This window comes from Ovis canadensis, chromosome 5 (assembly GCF_042477335.2).
Source record: "Ovis canadensis isolate MfBH-ARS-UI-01 breed Bighorn chromosome 5, ARS-UI_OviCan_v2, whole genome shotgun sequence".
Classification (NCBI taxonomy): Eukaryota; Metazoa; Chordata; class Mammalia; order Artiodactyla; family Bovidae; genus Ovis; species Ovis canadensis.
This window is the reverse complement of record NC_091249.1, coordinates 76391052-76413028: the sequence shown is the minus strand read 5'-3', so window position 1 is coordinate 76413028 and position 21977 is coordinate 76391052. Positions and strand designations below refer to the sequence as shown.

General features: G+C 40.0%; 1 protein-coding gene across 1 annotated transcript; it reads left to right on the top strand.

Moving 5' to 3' along the window:
- The first annotated feature begins 204 nt into the window (after positions 1 to 204).
- On the top strand, positions 205 to 17699 carry NMUR2 (neuromedin U receptor 2). The gene is made up of 4 exons (XM_069592901.1): positions 205 to 1054; positions 10762 to 10846; positions 13007 to 13132; positions 16177 to 17699. Exons 1-4 carry the CDS (start codon positions 338 to 340, stop codon positions 16470 to 16472), a joined length of 1224 nt encoding a protein of 407 aa, XP_069449002.1. The 5' UTR covers positions 205 to 337; the 3' UTR covers positions 16473 to 17699.
- The last annotated feature ends 4278 nt before the right edge of the window (positions 17700 to 21977 follow it).

Here is a 21977-nt window from a genome sequence, read left to right as displayed (position 1 = left end):
TGTGACAGTTCTGCGTTCCCAGCTCCTTCCAATTCAGAGAAACGTCTCCCCTCCTCTCCTGCTCCCTGCTCAGGAAACCAGCGCGCCCCACCCAGCTGCCCTCTCACTGAACGTCTGACAAGTGCATTGGCCCACAGCCCGCGAAGGGGCGGGGCTTCTGTCTCGGGGGCTCTTCAAAAGGGATCCGAGGTCTGAGCAGTTTCTGAAGCACTAGCCCTCTCCGGGCCTCCTTCCCCAAGCCTGTGCTTTCCTGCCTGCTTTCTTTTTCTTTTCTGGCTCAGCTTGGGAAAGAGGCTTATTCCAGAGGAGGCTCAGGTCTTGCATTTTAATAGCAGTTATGGAAAAACATGAGAATGTTTCCTGGATCTACCAACAGGAACTGGAAGATCCCTTCAAGGAATACCTGAACAACACAGACGACTACCTAGCTTTGCTCTGCGGGCCTCGTCGCAGCCACCTCTTCCTCCCGGTGACTGCGGTGTATGCTCTGATTTTTGTGGTGGGGGTCGTTGGCAATCTCCTGGTGTGCCTGGTGATTCTTCGACACCAGACGATGAAGACCCCCACCAATTACTACCTCTTCAGCTTGGCTGTCTCCGACCTCCTAGTCCTGCTTCTCGGGATGCCCCTGGAAGTCTATGAGATGTGGCGCAACTACCCCTTCCTGTTTGGGCCGGTGGGCTGCTACTTCAAGACGGCCCTCTTCGAGACCGTGTGCTTCGCCTCCATCCTCAGCGTCACCACGGTCAGCGTGGAGCGCTACGTGGCCGTCCTCCACCCGTTCCGGGCCAAACTGAAGAGCACCCGACGCAGGGCCCTCCGCATCCTCGGCATCGTCTGGGGCCTCTCTGTTCTCTTTTCTGTGCCCAACACCAGCATCCACGGCATCAAGCTCCACTACTTCCCCAACGGGTCCTTCATCCCAGGCTCTGCCACCTGTACAGTCATCAAGCCCATGTGGATCTATAATTTCATTATCCAGGTCACCTCCTTCCTCTTCTACATCCTGCCCATGACGGTCATCAGTGTCCTCTACTACCTCATGGGGCTCAAGGTGAGTATCCAGACTGGCTGCAGTCCTTAAGGTGGCGTTCCTTCTGTTTTCTCTGACTCAAAGTTCAGAGAAACACTTAGAACTGGAGAAATTCAGAACTGGAAGGAACCTTAGAGAAAAACAGGGTGAACTCAGAGGGGAAACTCAGAAGCTAACAGACTGGCTTTCAGTTGGACAGACAGTAACCACAGCTATAAATCATTTTCCTTAACTCACTTTTCATCATTCTTCCCTCTGTAACTGTGGTTCTCAAACCTAGGTATTCCTACAAACCACCTTGAAACTTTACTATGGGAACTGATGTGTGAGTCCCTTCCTACAGAGAAGTCTGATTTAGTAGGTCTGGGATAGAGCTTCATTTTAAATAGCACAAGGCAGCCACCCCTGGAGAGACTGTTTCATACCCTGTGGTCTCTTTCCTGCCCTCACCTGCTTTGCCTGCATTGAAATTTTCCTCTGCACCAACTTGGTCTGAATATAAAATAAACTATCCCTGTGTAGTTTATCGGAGAAGGCAATGGCACCCCACTCCAGTACTCTTGCCTGGAAAATCCTATGGACACAGGAGCCTGACTGAGCGACTTCGCTTTCACTTTTCACTTCCATGCATTGGAGAAGGAAATGGCAGCCCACTCCAGTGTTCTTGCCTGGAGAATCCCAGGGACAGGGGGAGCCTGGTGGGCTGCTGTCTATGGGGTCGCACAGAGTCGGACATGACTGAAGTGACTTAGCAGCAGCAGTGTAGTTTATACTCCAAGACAGATATACAGTTTTAAAGTCAGACACTTCCTTGTGGTGGTTGCTTTGATCTTTTCGTAGAAATATCAGATTAAAATGCAAAAATATGGCCTGAGTGAAATCAACTGGACAAGTGGAGTTTGAAGGACAAAGAGGTAAACAGAGTGCCTAAAATAGATTAGAAGACAGTGTGAATAAGATATAGTTGGAATTAATAGAATATTATTACTTAGTTTGCAACATTTTATAATTAGGGTTTACCTTCATGTGCTCATGATGATAAACTTATTTCTTTTTTTTTTTTCTTTTTTTCTGGATCTAAATTATCTGAAACTGTTGTCTTGTTTTTAATGAAAGGAGAAGTGAGTCTGTATGATTCCTTTCCTGGTATATTCTGCATCAAAAATCACAGAGAGGAAAACTAAACATGACAGTTTTATACCCATTTAAGGAGGTAGTTATGTAGGAAATAGTCATGAGACCATTTAGACTCCAAGTTATGAAGCTCACATATAAGATGCCTTTAGGTAATGTCACACAATTCTCTCCTGGAATTAGATTTTGTATTTATAAAATGAGAAGTTTACATCAGATCTTATGTATTAGCACTCCTGATCACTCTAACAGTCTGTGGTTTCTTAAGAAAAGGAAAAGGAAATCTTTGAGTGGGAGCAATGTGAGTTACAAATGAAAGGAAAACAAAACAGGCATCACATTCACATCCTATGTTGTAAGATGGCTCTGGTACCATGTATTATGTGGTAATTAATATACTCCCATCTCAGTGTATCTCTGAGAAAGTTGTGTGTCAAAAATGAGTGTCCCACAGGTGGTCCTTTCGAATGAATACTGTGCCTAAAGTGAATGGCAAAGTCGAAGGTGGAAGAACAGATTTTTCAGTACACAGGAGTAAATCTAATCAGGCAGAGAACTTTGCCAGTCTCCTCCTGGTGGACTGGCCCCTGTAATTCCAGAGACATGTGCCAAACCAGACTAGCCCACAGTCACCATGTCTTTACCAAGCCCTGTGCATCGCACTGTGGGGAAAGGACTTCTGCATGATTCCATGAGCCCTATGAGAAATGTCCACCCCAAATGTACCAATACAATCTCTACTAACAGTGAACCATCACTTGTCTCAGGTTAAATTGGAGGAACTATCTAACTCTGAATAGGAAACACATGTTTCCCTTTCCAAACAATTACTTGAAGTGTCGCTTTGTTGTGATGTCATGAGTCTACTGCTCCCTGGTTATCAGGAGCTAGGTGATAGATAACAGCTGAGAAACCACCCCAGTCTGCTTTGTGCATACAGTGCAACTTACAGCATCCTATTCTCAGGAAGGATGAGGTGTTACCCAGAGGACACTGGAAAGGAACTATATGCTTAGAATGTCTCTTCTATAGGAATTTAAAGATTTCTAGACTGGGAGTCAAAAGTAGACCCTAATCTGTGGCATTGATCTCAAGACCTTTGCACCTTTTGCTGTTTTGTTTTGTTTTGTTTTGCCGGAAACATCCCTACTGCCCACCACCACAATCCTTTTTGCCTTTCTAACTCTCACATATCCTTTAAGTCATACTTTATTCACACTTACTCCGGGAAGTTCTCCCTTATTCCCTAACTGCCTGGTTCCCCTGTAGATGCTCATGATTCCTAGCAATTTCCCATCATTGCATTTATCACAATTTATAATTCTATATTTGTGGGTTCCTTAACTTCCTCTCCAACTAGACTGTAAGATCAGTGAATGAATGAATGAGCCAAAATTATTTCCTTTATTGTTGGACTTCACCTTCTCTACCTTCAAAATAGGAGACATGGAAATGTTCTCTCAGAGGGCTTTTTTGATTTGAAAGATTTTAAAGAGATTTGTTCAACTCTGATGAGTACTGATTCTCATGGCAAATCTAAAGATATGACTGAATCTGGACAAATGCCTTCAGAAGGCAGAAAACCAAGACTGATGAAATCCCAGGAGCAAAAGAGAAGGAAGGGAGCCATATGAGGGCTCAAAATTGACCACTCAGAGATTCTTCATCATTCCAGGACTCAAGTCTCCAATGAGCTGCTCTCTATGGTTCTAACATGATGGAGATGGAAAATAGCCAATCCCAGGGCAAGTCCCTCCCCATCTCCTGCATGCAACATTAATGCTTGAACTGAAGACGATGTATTACGAATAGGAGCAGAATTCAGCAAGGGCAAACAGAATTGGACTGTTGGTGGTTTTTTTTTGTTTTTTTTTGTTTTTTGTTTTTTTTTAATTAACAGATTTTGTTCAGATTGTGGAGATACTTACACAAAAGCTATAATTATAACTTGGTATTCTAAAGTTGGACTTCCCTGGTGGCTCAGATGGTAAAGTGTCTGCCTACAATGCAGGAGACCCGGGTTCAATCCCTAGGTCTGGAAGATCTCCTGGAGAAGGAAATGGCATCCCACTCTGGTACTCTTGCCTGGAAAATCCCATGGACAGAAGAGCCTGGTAGGCTACAGTCCATGGGGTCGCAAAGAGTCAGACACAACTGAGCGACTTAAGGTTATATAAATGAACTCACAAACTATATAAATGAATCACTGGTAAAATGATTTTAATCAATATAAACAACTGATCGGGATTATCTGATTGATAATCAACCCCATGTCTCCCTTCACCTTTTATCATACATAGCTAAAAGGAGTGGAGCAGCAAGACTTCTGAACTTCCTACAGAGTGATGATAATTTTCCTCTCTTCTTTTTGTAACCTCACTTTTAAAATAAATGTTTAGGGTTGGGTGGGAATAATCAATAGGTAAATATATACTTTGTTAAACATCTGAAGGGAAATGAAATTATTCAACAAGAAATAATGCAGCATTTAGGAGAGGATGTGGAGAAAAAGGAACCCTCTTACACTGTTGGTGGGAATGCAAACTAGTACAGCCACTATGGAGAACAGTGTGGAGATTCCTTAAAAAACTGCAAATAGAACTACCTTATGACCCAGCAATCCCACTGCTGAGCATACACACCGAGGAAACCAGAATTGAAAGAGACACATGTACCCCAATGTTCATCGCAGCACTGTTTATAATAGCCAGGACATGGAAGCAACCTAGATGCCCATCAGCAGATGAATGGATAAGAAAGCTGTGGTACATATACACAATGGAGTATTACTCAGCCGTTAAAAAGAATACATTTGAATCAGTTCTAATGAGGTGGATGAAACTGGAGCCGATTATACAGAGTGAAGTAAACCAGAAAGAAAAACACCAATACAGTATACTAACACATATATATGGAATTTAGAAAGATGGTAACAATAACCCTGTGTGCAAGACAGCAAAAGAGACACAGATGTACAGAACAGTCTTTTGGACTCTGTGGGAGAGGGAGAAGGTGGATGATTTGGGAGAATGGCATTGAAACATGTATAATATCATATATGAAACGAATCGCCAGTCCAGGTTCGATGCATGATACTGGATGCTTGGGGCTGGTGCCCTGGGATGACCCAGAGGGATGGTACGGAGAGGGAGGAGGGAGGGGGGTTCAGGATGGCGAACACATGTATACCTGTGGCGGATTCATGTTGATGTATGGCAAAACCAATACAATATTGTAAAGTAATTAGCCTCCAATTAAAATAAAATAATTTTAATTTATTATTTTTATTTTATTAAAAAAAGAAATAATGCAGCATTTAATATTGGCTAAACAAATTGTTTGGATTCTATTCTGCTATGTTAACCCCTTCAAATTCTGTTGAAACCATGTAACACATATAAAAATTCTGTTTTTTACTCTTCTTCTAGTTGAATAGTTGTGTCACTGTAACCTAAGAAAGCCAAAATGTAAGTAATGATTAATACACACATGAATTTTCTTTTCAGTGCAAACTACACTGAAAAAGAAGCCTATTCCTAAAAGGATTGTGCGAGCCATTTGCCAGCTGTTTGATTTAAGGAAACTGTTCTCTGGAGTAGAAAAATTTCTAATGAGAACTGTTGAATGCACCCAGAGAAGTGACTAATAGATCTTAATAATCTTTCATTGCTCTTGATTATAGACTGGAATCAAATAATGGAATAACTGTCTTGTAATAAGGACAAATGTTTTAAATGGTATGAAATAATCAGAAACTTTAGTAGATTTAATTGAAGGTGAGTTAGAAAGATTAGTTTGATTTATTGCTCTAACCTTAAGCACAAGTGTTTCTCTTCTCAGTGTATCTGGATCCTTATTTGTGTCAACACAAGTACAGCTTGTGGGTGAGTGGTACCATGAGAATTTCTAGAAGGGACTCCATAATACAGATGAGTGGGCCCACAGCTATAAATAAATATTTCATGAAAATTTATTATGCCTTTTGAGGAGACTCAGGACAATAATCAGAATCACAATATATGATTTTTGTTTTTCTTTGGGCCACACCACATGGCTTTCAGGATCTCAGTTCCCTGACCAGGGATTGAACCCTGGCCACAGCAGTGAAACCCCAAGAATCCTAACCATGAGGCCATCAGGGAACTCCCAGAATCACAATACATAATTTACTGAATATCATGTGCCAGCCAGTGAGTTAAGAACTCTATCTGCATTGTTTTCTTTTACTCTGATATTCCTAGGAAGCCCTTATTCTTATATAAATAACATCTTATCATCTTTAGTTCCTTCTCATTTATTTCTAATAATTTCACAATCAGTTCAGTTCAGTTCAGTCACTCAGTCGTGTCCGACTCTGCGACCCCATGAATCACAGGACGCCAGGCCTCCCTGTCCATCTCCGACTCCTGGAGTTCACCCAAACTCATGTTCATCAAGTCGGTGATGCCATCCAGCCATCTCATCCTCTGTCATCCCTTTCTCCTCCTGCCCTCAACCCTTCCCAGCATCAGAGTCTTTTCCAATGAGTCAACTCTTCGCATCAGGTGGCCAAAGTATTGGAGTTTCAGCTTTAGCATCAGTCCTTCCAATGAACACCCAGGAATGATCTCCTTTAGAATGGACTGGTTGGATCTCCTTGCAGTCCAAGGGACTCTCAAGAGTCTTCTCCAACACCACAGGTCAAAAGCATCAATTCTTTGGTACTCAGCTTTCTTCACAGTACAACTCTCACATCCATACGTGACCACTGGAAAAACCATAGCCTTGACCAGATGGACCTTTGTTGGCAAAGTAATGTCTCTGCTTTTTAATATGCTATCTAGGTTGGTCATAACTTTCCTTCCAAGGAGTAATCATCTTTTAATTTCATGGCTGCAGTCACCATCTGCAGTGATTTTGGAGCCCAGAAAATTAAAGTCAGCCATTGTTTCCACTGTTTCCCCATCTATTTCCCATGATGTGATGGGACCAGATGTCATGATCTTAGTTTTCTGAATGTTGAGCTTTAAACCAACTCTTTCACCCTCCTCTTTCACTTTTATCAAGAGGTTTTTTGGTTCCTCTTCACTTTCTTCCATAAGGGTGGTGTTATCTGCATATCTGAAGTTATTGATATTTCTCCCGGCAATCTTGATTCCAGCTTGTGCTTCTTCCAGCCCAGCATTTCTCATGATGTATTCTGCATATAAGTTAAATAAGCAGGGTGACAATATACAGCCTTGACATACTCCTTTTGCTATTTGGAACCAGTCTGTTGTTCCATGTCCAGTTCTAACTGTTGCTTCCTAACCTGCATACAGGTTTCTCAAGAGGCAGGTCAGGTGGTCTGGTATTCCCATCTGTTTCAGAATTTTCCAGTTTATTGTGATCCACACAGTCAAAGGCTTTGGCATAGTCAATAAAGCAGAAATAGATGTTTTTCTGGAACTCTCTTGCTTTTTCCATGATCCAGCCGATGTTGGCAATTTGATCTCTGATTCCTCTGCCTTTTCTAATTCCCTCTATTTCTTTCCAAGTTCTAGATAACTACCGCTAAGTAGCTTCAGTCATGTCAGACTCTGTGTGACCCCACAGACAGCAGCCCACCAGGCTCCCCCATCCCTGGGATTCTCCAGGCAAGAACACTGGAGTGGGTTGCCATTTCCTTCTCCAATGCATGAAAGTGAAAATTGAAAGTGAAGTCGCTCAGTCATGTCTGACTCCTAGTGACCCCATGGACTGAAGCCTTCCAGGCTCCTCTGTCCATGGGATTTGCCAGGCAAGAGTACTAGAGTGGGGTGCCATTGCCTTCTCCATGTAGATGACTGCAAAGGGTCAAATCTCATGGAACCTTAGTCCCCTACTTTCTGAAGACACAGGAATATGTAGAGAACACCAGTATATTCAAGATGGCCGGGTTTATTAATCATCCACGCAGATACTTCAGGGCAGTGCAGCATGGAGAGCTACCTGACTTCAAGGAGCATATCGGTCTTTTAGGAAGACAGGATATTGATTTGTTGAACTTTGGAGGCAACTTTTAATGATCCTTTCTTCCAAGTCCCATTTAATTTTAAATACCTTCTCTAAAATATTTTGTAAAAACACCATCTAGCCCAGGAAGATCACTGATTCTTAAAGAAATCTAAGTCTGTTCCATTGTTGCACAGACCACACTAATTTTTTCCTAGCTGGAACTGAAATGTCTCCTTATAACTCAATCAATTGATCCTAATCTACACAGGTTATAAAACAGGTTGAATTTTCCTCCCACTGAAGGCCTCTCTCAGTTTGTCAGGACTTTCCACACTGAGAAGAGGAAACTCCAAGTCAATCTGACTAAATACAAGATGGAGCATAGACCCGAAACATCTAGAGGGAGAGCTGGCTCTTAGGGAAGATTAATCTAGTAAGACACACAGTGACAGCAAAGATCTCACTTTATTTCTGTTTCTTTGCTCTTCTGTCTGTGGTGTTGGTTTCAACCTCGAAATCTGCATAACAGCCCATTGGTGGCTCCAAGCACATCGCTCATGGTGAGGAGGAAAAAAACAAACAAGCAAACAACTCTCCCTGGCAGTTCCAATAAAAGAGGAATGAAACTTTCATTCCTAAAAGTAGAAGGAAGTATCTGAAATCTCACTGGTTTCATTCATCCAACCACTCTGACTGAAGGATGACAGCTAAATTATATAGGGACTAAACGTAGTTCTGGGATTTCCCTGGTGGCTCAGCGGTAAAGAACCTGTCTACCAATACGGGAGACATGGGTTCTATCCCTGGAGAAATGGTCACCCAATTCAGTATTCTTGCCGGGAAATCCCACGGACAGAGGTGCCTGGCAGGCTACAGTCTATGGGGTCACAAAAGAGTCTAACATAACTGAGCAACTAAACAACAACAGCAAAAACAAATCTGTATCTGGAGATGGGATCATTCAGATCCAAATGAATGACTGTGAACTGGAGAATGAATAAATTCCCTAAAGGAAAATCAGGCAGGAGAAGGGAGAGTAAGGGCTATACTATCTTCTAGATATTTGATAGTAGTTTATTATGAGTCCTTAAAGCTTCTTTTATCTGGCTGAACATCCCCACAAACTTGAAATACATAAAGAGAAAAAAAATTCACAACTAGATGAATGATGTAAACCTTCAGTGCTATTGAAGTTCACAGGAAGAAGGTGATAATGGTCTACAGTTGCCACAAAAGTCTCCCAGGGGTAGGTGGCACTTAACTGGATGAGAGAGGCTGTATGTACAGGAAATGTTAATATTTGAAATTATCAGATGCTACTTTACAGATCACCGTATCTGCCAGTAAGGAGAAGTTATTTTAACATCTAAACTCAGAAACATATGAACCTTTATGGATAGTATTTGTAAAACAGAGTTTTCCAAATTGTGCTTCTCAAGATGGTACCAGGTATTCCACTGAAAAGGGTTCGGAAGGGTATTGTTTAGTCTAAGAAGCACTATCCCCTGAGAGGACAGGAGATGTGGGATGATGAAGGTGGAGGTGGAGGAAAGATGATACACTGTCTCCCGTGAATGAGTTATACCCATTAGCATTTTGAGCCTCAAAGAAGATCCACAATAAAGACTATAAAGATCATAAAGCAGAAATAATACCCGTCTCTGTTTTCTACTGCCTATCCATCTCATAGCAGAGGGATTTCATTCTAATAGATGTCTAATAATTATATAATAAATGAATGAATGAATGGAAAAGCCTAACTTTTTAACTTTAGGAATTTTTTTTCATGGAATGTCTATTAATAAGCTACAAAACAATGGTTTTACAGAATAGCATAGGTTAAATGAAAGTGAAAGCGTTAGCCACTCAGTCTTGCCCGACTCTTAAAGATCCCATGGACTGCAGTCCACCAGGCTTCTCTGTCCATATAATTCTCCAGGTAAGAATACTGGAGTGGGTTACCATTCTCTTCTCCAGGGGATCTTCCCGACCCAGGGATTAAACCCAGGTCACCTGCATTGCAGGCAGATTCTTTACCATCTGAGCCACCAGAGAAGCCTATAGGACAAATGGTTGCCTGTAACTTGGCCCCATCTATACAGCTGAGTTAGGTGACCTGAGTCCAATTCCACCTCCAACTTATTGTTAAACATTTAGCTAATTCTTACATTTCTCTGGGGCTTCCCTGGTAGCTCAGCTGGTAAAGAATCCACCTGCAATGCAGGAGACCCCAATTCGATTTCTCGGTCAGGAAGATCCTCTAGAGAGGGAAGGGATAGGCTGCCCACTCCAGTATTCTTGGGCTGCCCTGGTGAGTCAGACAGTAAAGAATCCACCTGCAATGCAAGAGACCTGGGTTCCATCCCTGGATGGAAAATCCCCTGGAGAAGGAATAGGCTACCCACTACAGTATTTTGGCCTGGAGAATTCCTTGGACAGAGAAGCCTGGCAGGCTACAGTCCATGGGGTTGTAAAGTGTCGGACATGACTGAGTGACTTTCACTTTCACTTTACATTTCTCTTAGTGTTTGTTTTTTTTTTTAAACTTGCACAATGAGTGTTAGACTCACACTTCTTAGATCTTAATAGGAGGAAAAACTGTTTCCCTTCCTTTATATCTCTTTGCATTTCCCTTGCAGCTGAAGAAAGACCAACACCTTGAGGCAGATAAAGTGACTGCAAATATTCAAAGACCATCGAGAAAATCAGTCACTAAAATGCTGTGTGAGTCCTCTATTTTGTAATTGTTTGTTTGTTAAGGGAAAGCAGTTATATTTGGTATGATTAAGTATTGCTGGTATCAGATCAAAATTCTCTTCAAGCAAAATATCACGTCCTGTTCTTCCATGGCTTCCTCAAGCATCTAGGGCCTGCCTATTTTGTTCTGTTTCAAAGACCTCAGAACAACACACTAAACTGTATCCATTATAATACACTCTGTTCAGTTTTTGGTAAATCATATCCACTTTCAGAGTCTTCAAGTATCTGTTTTCCCTTTTAAAATGAGCAGGTGGTTCTTAACCTATTTTGTATTATGAGTTTCTTTAAAAGTGTTATGGAAACAGTGAATTTTCCATTCAGAAAATACATAAATGAGCATCCATCAAATGTTTGATAGTCCATTTCAGAGGATCAAAAAACCCTCTGATACCAAGCTTGGACTTCATGAAATCTTTATTTCCAGAATAAGAACAGCTAGTTAAGAATATTCTAAGCAGTCATTCCTCCTATGGCATTGAATGATCTTATATAAACAGTACACTCTTTTGTATAGATAAGATTTTAAAACAAAATCCAGGCATTGATCCACACTCTCCCAAAAGAATGTTATAAAAAAATATAAGATCCAGCACTAGTCTAACAAGATACGGATCAGTTAGAGAAAGGGATTTTGTGATATACTTTCCAACTCAAAATGTGAGATTTAGAAGAAAAAAAAATCTTCCAGGATAATATGCATATGAAACATTCACTGCAACTATGTGATATATTTGAACAACAACAACAAAACCTGTGAGGTCACTAAAATATGTCTTTCAGCTCTACTAATCATCTTCTTGGAAATTTTTTACCACCTGTTAGCACCTGACCTTCTCTACCAAGCAGTCTAGTCCCTTCAGTATTTCTTTCCCTTCCTTTTTGAACATAATCTTTCACTAAGAGACTTGAAGTGTACTCACATTAAAGTTACAATGATAAAATACACTGTGAACCCTTTGCCTTCTGCAAGCAGAGGGTTTAATTTTAGCAGGAATTATAAATTTTAACTAGAGGAAATTGTAGACAGTAGTAAGCAGATTAGGGACATTTTATTCAAGGGTAAATTCAGAAGAATCTTCCAAACAGTCCTGAAACCACATAAAGCAGGCAGACAACTTACTCTGAGTATGTTTAGTGCCAATGGGAAACATATGTACTGTTTACTATGAAACACATAAATGTGCTCATGAGTTCAGAGAACTGTAAAGTGATCACCAAAGTACCCATCATCCAGCTTTAAAAGTTATCAGTGCATAGCTAATCTTGCTTCCTCTACATCTCTATCTCTCCTTTAGCCCCTACAAGATTATTTTGAAGTAGATCTCAAAAGAAAAGGAAGGAAAAGTATTTTACAACTCCAGGAGAGAAGAAAAAACATACATATTTATATTCGTGCAGATTAAATGCCCTATAGAGAAACTCTGGTAGCACCAATCTCTGTCTGGGGAACTGAAAATAAGAAACTAGAAGGTACAACTTCCTGTGAATCTGTAATGATTTAAAAATAAAAAGTAAAAACAAACATAAAGCAACTGGAAGGAATTCTGTACCCTAGTAATTTATAATAGACACATCCCCATTCCAGTCCAGAGATGCTTGTAGTATGATCATGGTTGTTCAGTCTTTCCCTTCTCCCTGACTTCTTGCAGAATTTTAAATGATTAAAATTATAAATGTTCTATTTTTTCTAGAATAACAATATAAATTCACACTGCACTTCATAGTTTATTAATCTATAACTTCAAAGAACACGGACTTGCTTGAGCACAGTCGTTTTACTTATATATCCAGTTTATGTGGTTACAACAGTCTACTGGCAATAATTTATGTTCCACAGTAGAATGTTTTCAGGACTTTGAATACATTCAATACTATTTTAATACCTTAAAGGAAACATATTATATAAGAAATCTTGTACAACCATTTGGGAAACTGATTCTCAATCCTATAAAATTCATTCTTATGTTTACATATTCTGTGTAGAAGTTCTGTAGGATCTAGTGACCTTTAGGAAGTATAACTTAACAAAGATGAAGGGTAAATGCTAGCAGGAACTCAGAGGGAGTAGTATACCTCTTCTTGCTCTGACTGCCTTCTACTCTCCCCTTCATCCTCCTTTTCCAGTTGTCTTGGTCTTAGTGTTTGCTATCTGCTGGGCCCCATTCCACATTGATCGGCTATTCTTCAGCTTTGTGGAGGAGTGGACTGAACCGCTGGCTGCTGTGTTCAATCTCATCCATGTGGTGTCAGGTAAAAGTGTAGATCCTTTGGGTGTATCACAAGTGTTCAGGTAGTTGCAGCTTTTTCATCTTGCTTACAGCAAGTAGGTTCTATCTGTATATACCAATTTATCATGGAGATTTGCCATGCATATATATATACATATAATGAAGACATTTGATTTTTATTGTATTTAAATATTAAATATTTAAATATTATTAGGTATTAAATATTGATTAAATAGGTTACTGGCTCAAAATAAATAGACCATATTATTACTTTAGACACTATTTATGAAAACCCTCAACTCGAAACATGATGATCACAGCAAGAAAATGGTCTAAGAAATGATTGCTTTGGTTTTTCTGCCAATGGCCATGGGAGTTAATTGGTTCTTTTTATTAAACAACCATGTCCCTGAAACCTGGTATTGTCTTCAGCAAGTGTTACATCCTCCTGAAAGCCAGCCAGAGGACATTCATGGAGCATCAAGTTCTGCTTTTAGGCCACTTTAATGCTGGTCATTAAGGACATCATAGACTATGGTGGAGAGTGGTGGAAAGGTTGCTGAATCAGAGGGCCTGGATTTGCACCTCAGTACCCTTGAGTGACTCATTGGAAAAGACTCTGATGCTGGGAGGGATTGGGGGCAGGAGGAGAAGGGGATGACAGAGGATGAGATGGCTGGATGGCATCACTGACTCGATGGACGTGAGTCTGAGTGAACTCCGGGAGTTGGTAATGAACAGGGAGGCCTGGTGTGCTGCGATTCATGGGGTCACAGAGAGTCAGACACGACTGAGCGACTGAACTGAACTGAACTGACCCTTAATATTCTTAGCTATAAGCAAAACATGGATTCCTTCTTTTCCCAAGTTTCCTCAACTATAATATGGCAATAATGCCTGTTCTCTACACACCACAGGCTGATGCATGCTAAGTCACTTCAGTCATGTCTGACTCTTTGCAACCCCATGGACTGTAGCCTTTCAGGCTCCTCTGTCCATGGAATCTTCCAGGTAAGAAAACCAGAGTGGGTTGGCATTTCCTATTCCAGGGGATCTTCCTGATCTAGGGATGGAACTGCATCTCTCACATTTCCTGCATTGACAGGTGGGTTCTTAACCACTAGCGCCACCTGGAAAGCCCACAGGCTGATGGTGAGAAGCCAATAAAATAATAGCTATTAAAGAACTTTTTAAACTATAGTATATCTTTCTATGACTATGACAAATTTGTAAAGTAAACATTATCATCAACATTTTATTGTTAAAGAAACAGTTCTACAAAGAAATGACTTGTCCAAAGATAATGGGCAAATAGTAAACTTAAGATTCAGGCTTGAGTCACCTAACTTCAAGTTCAAGGTTCTTTCCTCTCAAATGGAGCAAAGGACGGCCCTCCAAGTCTTTCGTTCTCAGTTAGTGTAACTGTTAGCCTAACGTTCAGACCGCTTTTATCCCTCTACCTCTGCTTGTCACTGACTGGTTCCACAAGCTCTTTATCAAAGACAAAGACATCATTATGGAGGAAAGATAAGAGAAATTTGTAAAAATTAAAGTCCAGATATGCACAGAGCAATAACATTCATATGTATACTGAATACCATATATATTATCTGTTTTCTATCACCATTTTTTTTTTCTTTTTATTCAGCAGGGCTTGTGTACAGCTTATACCTGGACATTAGGACCTTCTTCTGTGTTAAACTATTTATTATTCTGGACAATATCTCAAAAGTGTTTATAGCTCTGATCTTTGTGGTTTGTCTGAGAAATGGAAGTCTTTAAATAATATACACATACTCTATATATATAATAGATAACTAATAAAGACCCACTGTGTAGCACAGTCTTCTTGGTCCTGCCTCAGGGCCTTTGCTCATCTTGATACCTGGTATGTTCTTTCCCTCAGTTCAGTTCAGTCGCTCAGTCGTGTCCGACTCTTTGCAACCCCATGAGTCACAGCATGCCAGGCCTCCCTGTCCATCACCAACTCCTGGAGTTCACCCAAACTCGTGTCCATCGAGTCGGTGATGCCATCCAGCCATCTCATCCTCTGTCGTCCCCTTATCTTCCTGCCCCCAATCCCTCCCAGCATCACAGTCTTTTCCAATGAGTCAACTCTTCACATGAGGTGGCCAAAGTACTGCAGTTTCAGCTTTAGCATCAGTCCTTCCAATGAACACCCAGGACTGATCTCCTTTAGAATGGACTGGATGGATCTCCTTGCAGTCCAAGGGACTCTCAAGAGTCTTCTCCAATACCTCAGTTCAAAAGCATCAATTCTTCGGCACTCAGCTTTCTTCACAGTCCAACTTTCACACCCATACATGACCACTGGAAAAACCATAGCCTTGACTAGACAGACCTTTGTTGGCAAAGTAATGTCTCTGCTTTTGAATATGCTACCTAGGTTGGTCAATAAAATGAAATAAAATGGGATATGGTAATAAATGAAACGTGTGTATCAACCAAGAAAATGGCAGTGTGTAAGGCATCTGGTGGAGAAAACAAATGGAAAACAATACAAGAATTCATTAGGGTTGGAAATAAGGTGGGAAGAGCCATCAAGGGGAAGGAATTGGCAGGAAAAGGACACTGGGGAATGCTTCTTTGAAGAGCTATTTGGCATCATAAGGAGTCTTAACAGAGATTATGCCTTGACTGATTTACTATTCCTCCATTACTTGCAGTTTCAATGATAGATTGAAGCATAAGATAAAAACATCTCTTTCCTCTGATACTTAAGCATCTCACGTTAATGTTATGGGAACATGTTCTTTAATTAAACAAGTGGGGATCAAAGGAAGTTGCTGAACATCTCAGAGAGATCCCATGCCAGCTTAAATTTTTCCAAGACTCTTTAATCTCTCTAGGTTTGATTCCTAAAGTACACAGGTGGTAGATCTGTTCAGAGTATTTTGTATTCTCAATTAGAGTCTTGTATATATCATCACTTCCAAAAGAGGCAATCAAAGGGACGTGAGACCTTTATTAAATATTTATGCTTCTCCGTGTGGTGCCTCCCCCTCAGTTTTTCCTCAGCCTATCTCTTAATCCTCTGCATTCCAGGTGTCTTCTTCTACCTGAGCTCAGCAGTCAACCCCATTATTTACAACCTCCTCTCTCACCGCTTCCAAGCAGCATTCCGGACCGTGATCCCTCCTTCCTGCCAACAGCAGCACTCCCATAACCACTCACCGGGGCCATCTGTGCAGCGGAACATCTTCCTGACAGAATGTCACCTTGTGGAGCTGACTGAAGATGGAGGTTCCCAGTTCCCTTGTCAGCTGTCTATCCTCAGCCCGCACCTTCCCACAGCCCTCTGTACTGGACAGGCACCCAGAAAGGAACTCTCAAAGAATTGACATCCCTGTGTGGTTCTGTACTCTGGAGGGGTAGGGTGATGTCCCATAATTTATGCCTTCTTATAGGATATTAAGGAGGTAAAATGACTCTTGGAACTTACATATCCAATCCGAGGTTTTTCCCCAAAGAATGTGAAAATTGCTACTTAAATCTTGATTTAAAACCCAAAACCTCTTGATTTTTAGTTAGCTTTCCACTGTCTTAACTGCTTCATGTCCTTCACTAGTTCATGAAAAGGGCATGACTAACAAGTCACAGCACCTATACATTGAGTCATTCTCATAATTGGGAATGACTTGTCTTGCTATTCACACCCTGAGTCAGGCTGTCATGCTTGCAACCAGTGGTCGCTATGAGCCACAAAGGGAGACATGGGAATGCTGTTAATGTAATCTGAGGGGCCCGTGCCAGTTCTTCCACAGCAATCTGTCTACCCTGCTTCCTACCGTTCAATTACCATGTGATTCCTTGGAGTCCTGAAGCCTTTGACTTAAAGAGTCCTGATAGCATAAGCATGCTCTTCAGAATTATTATTCCCACCATTCTATCAATGATCCCCAAGTCACTATCAGTCAATTCCTCACCAGGGATGAAATCAGATACAAGTTCCCCTTGGAGAAGAATGGGAAGAAAGAGATTATGGTGGAAGGTCCAAAGAGTCAACCTACACTACTTACTTGTCTTCATCACTTGGTCTAGACCTGGATTTCTATTAACTTGTGTCATAAATAGATGTATGTCTACTGTCTCATAAAAAGAACAGGTCAAGTGATAGCTACTGGTCTCAAACTCACGGCTTTTCCTACTCAATCCTTCATTGCCTCTATAGCCCTCGTCATTCCTAGAGTGGCCGCCATTGCATCGTCACAACTACTATGCATTTCTACTCAAGTTCAATTACTTGCTGTGTAATTTGTTTGCTTACAGAATCCTCTCTATACCTCCAGTCTTCATCAGATGTGATCCTACCCATTCTTCAATATCTAGCTCATTGTGGTGCCTCTTCCATGAAGCCTTGCTTGATTTATTCAAATAGGAGTAAAATCTGACTTTTCTATCAGTTTATGTATCTTAAGCTTTTCCTTCAGCCTGCTTTGTATTTCCATGATTTATATTCTTGCTTTACTAGAATGTAAATTTGTCAAAGACATTAAGTATCTTGTGTTCCTTTTTGCTGTTACTGGAGTCCTGACAATATATCAATCACAATAAATATGTAGTAAATAAGTTGACCTCACATTCCAACGTACTGAGCCAAGAAATGGCTCCACAGGAAACCACGGTAAAGAGCTCAAAGACCAAGATTCTATTTCTGACAGGGACATCTGACCTTCAGTTGGCCATTTAATCAGCTGTGATTATAATGGCATGCCTGCTGTGTCTGCAGTGTGAGAAGACTCTTCTCTGCCCCAGGCCATACTGATGCTGAAACATGCAAGCTCCAGCTTTAGTCTGAATTTTCCCCAAGTTGAAGGACCATTCTACTAATAAATGAGGATACTGGTCTCTGACATTATTTTCTAACTGAACACTCATCTTCAAAGCAATTCAATATATTTTTAAAATCTCTTAGCTAATTATAAGCCAACTTTAATGAATCTGAATTCTTAGTGATGGTTTATGTTGGTGAGCAAAAATTCTCTGGACATTTAGGGATTAAATTGAAAAGACTCAACAAAAGAAAAACCTCAAAAAATGGACAATTGAGTTTCTTTCTTGACTTTTGAAGGTCTAGCACAATTACTGTCTTTAACATCAACTCCAAAAGAAACAATACTAAAACTGAAGCCAGTAGTCTGGTTACTTGATTAAAACTTTAGTCTCTTTTTTAAAATCCTCATTTTCCTTTCTTCTCTTAAAGATGTAAAAATAAAAAAATGCTTATTAATTCTTTCATTCAACAAATTTTCAGAACCCATTAGGTAATGTGCATTGTGGCATCACCTGACCTTTAAATTATTTATCTAGTAGAAGAAATGATTATTTTTGAAAATCATCACACAATTGTTTAAATCTAATTGTGAAGTGTGCCACAAAATCCAAATATAAGCACTGTGGGACTATATATAAAAAAACAGTGTTTGATCAAGTCAGAGAGCAATAGGTTTAACTAAGTGTAAGGCTAAAAAAGGAGGGAAAAGTGTTAAGGTTTTGTCGATAGAGACACACAGACATATGCACATACATACATACAGGAAGCTTATATTTCCTATAATACAAGGAATATTTCCTTCAATGAAAGTTGAAGTCCTAGAGTTACCTTATATAATAGTTGGCACAAAATTAGTAGAATAAAGGGAGAAACTAAAATTGTTCAGTGTTACTCAATAGTGCACCTCATCATCTCTTGAGTTCCTTGTGATCCCTGAATTTTAGGATAATGATAGAAGAGGCCAGATAGTAAACACAATTAACAAAGTATTGGCAATTCAACTCTACTGCAATGACATAGTGATTTTTGAGCTCTCTAGTGATTTACAAACTTAGTGAACAGAAGCAAAGATATTCTGAATGTTGCTTGCCAAATTAGTTTGGCCCAAAGAGATAGCAGTGATTATTAACCTGAGACCCATGGAAAAGTTTCAGGAGGTATAAGAATCCCCTAAAAATCACAGTCATAATTCTTAGAGTGTACTCTTTTTCCTTGTAGAGAAAATTTATAGCTTTGATTTGCTCTTCAATGTAGTCTATGACTTAAATGATTATAATCACTGTTCTAAAGGGTCCTTAACAGTCTTACATAAAGCTTCTCTCTTAATGGATGAGTTGCAGTTGAATGAAGGTACTGCAGGATAATTAACAAGTATCATTATTCCAACATAATTGTCCAGTATGTAAGAATTAGCTATTTGTGTGTTGGCTTGAAATTGCTTATAGAAGTTTATTATTACCTATTTAAAATTTTGAGAGGAAGCTGTCAAAGGATGGGTAGCTTGACATCAGCCACAGTGGAAATATTTATGCCATAGAAACTGGCCAACACTGCTCATCAAAGACCTGGCTTATCAGCACATCATTATCAATATGCTGGCAATCCTCCATCTTGCTACAATATATGTGATTTGTTTGTAGAACAGATCCCCAATTGCACTGCTCTTATTACAGACTGATTAAAGTTGCAGTTAACTCACTGAAAAAAAAAAAGTCAATGGACCAGATTTTGACCAAAGAGGTAAGAGATAAAAATAAGCTAAAGCATACTAATTATGACATGAAAGACTCATCAGCGTTTTATAATTAACATAGAGTGGAAGAATTACCCTTGGATGATATCCATTAAAATTAGTGCAGAAAAAAGCAACAGATCACATTTTCTTCCCTATACATCTGTTTTTAAATACCCTACAGGATTCATTGCAAAAAGATGCAAAATTTCTACATTCTCTCTCCTTGGCTTGAGACCTCATTTTTTAAATATGTGGAAAGTGCAAGCCAAGCAAAAGTTCAGTTCATCTAAACAATCTATTTCCTCTCTTTTTATCCTTTTAAATCATTAAACCATATTTAGACTCTACATTAGATATGCATATGTTATACTTTGGAAATATTTTCCAGGTTATGTCAATGTTTGAAAGTTTTAACTAACCTAGCCTAGAAATTGTTGCATATAGCCAAATTACACATGAGAAATATACACACTGTGAAAAAATATACATATGAATTTAGTAGGCTAAAATGTTTAGATTGAGCTGGTTAAAATAAAATAAAAAGCCCATTCTAAAGGAAAAGCACTTCATTCATTTCTAATACGTGAAATTACTTGTATATTAAGAACCCCATGTTAATGCATAGATAAGAACATATTATTAGTAAAAAAAATATTTTGAAACTAGATCTTAATGGAGCTTGGGTAAATATTGCTTATTTGAATATTATAGTAACATATAGCGTATCATAATTTCATACTTCCCTTTATAAACACTGAAAAGTTTAATACTGACCCTAACTTAATACCAATTCTTTAACAATAGAAAGTGAAGTAAGTTTTACTTCATAACATTCATCTGTACTCTTATTTCAGTAAGTTCTCACAGCTTCACTAAGAGGGAGGTATTGTATTCCCCCTTTACAGTTGACAAAATCTGACTTAGCCTCACTTTACACTCAGGGAAACAGACAAGCAAGCACAAAGTGTGAGTGAGACATACCATGGTAAGTATTTACGTCTCCCTCATACACCTACAGGTTGTAGCTGGGCTGGCTCCACTCCTACTGAGGCGGGGCACTGATGAAGACCCAGGGCCACCTGGAGTACCTGCTTCTCGTGGCCAGCAAGTCACATGATCAACCCCAAAGTCAGGGGGCCCGGCAGTACACGTCAATCTCTATGAGACCCTGGCCCCACCAAGGGTGGGAGGTATAGCACTGCCACAGGGAGTGAAATGAGGGGTCAAGGACACGCATCCAGTAAGCAGTACAGTGAGCTTGAACCCAGAACTATCTGACTCCAGTATCTGCGGTTCCCCACATCACTACACTGATTCCAAGTGAGACTTACTTCATCAAAAAGCCTCTCAGTTTAATGTCATCCCCAAATATCACCTCTCCATTGACTTTCCATTAGATCATTAATACAGACAAGACAGCAGACACAGAATTCAAGTGTGTGGACACAAGAGTCTGATGCCTGTGTTCAAGTTCTGGCTGTAAGATGATTAGTCGTGCGACCTTGGGCATGTTACCTAATCTCCCTGTGGCTCAGTTTCCTTGTGCATAAAATGGACATAATGACAGTATCTATATCTGAGCGATGACATAAGGATTAAATAAGTTAATATATGATTTGTAACATTCTTAGGACATGGTCTGACACCTAGGAAGTGCTATAATAAGTGTGGGAAAATGACACATAGGAATGGGAACATTTGTTTCATGAAGATATATTTTTAAACACCATTTTATTTTGTTTACAGTTTTTATGAACTGTAAACCCATTGACAGCATTCAAATGTAAGGTGATTTGAACAAGTGCTACACCAAGAACTGTGTCAGGCATTTTTGTTTTGCAGCCATTTCCACCACATAAACAAGCTGCCCAAGATGCTATCACCAACTGCTAAGGTTTCATGAATAATAATAAGGCACAAATATGTATTAAAGACTGTTTCTCTATTACATAAAGATGAATCAATATTTTGATATGGCAGTCAGCAGAACTACAAGGTATCAGGCTGCTAAGGTACAGCCATGCATATTAATTGCTTCTGAAGCCCTTCAGCCTGTCTTCATCTAGGGAATTAAATGTCTGATTTTTGGCTTTCCAAATGAGAAGACAGGGCTAAGGCTCCAATTAATGTGGTCACTCTAGTATAAACACCAAGCTCGGAGATGAGTAACAAGGAGAAAAGCCATTGGGGTGTTAACTGGTACACTATTCCCAGTACATGTAGAAAAGGATATTTAGCTACATCCTCAAAACTCAGTATCAAGTTTATATCATATGTGGCTATTTTATTGGACACTTACTAAGAGGCAGATCCTGGGCTATGTACTTGACATCTTCA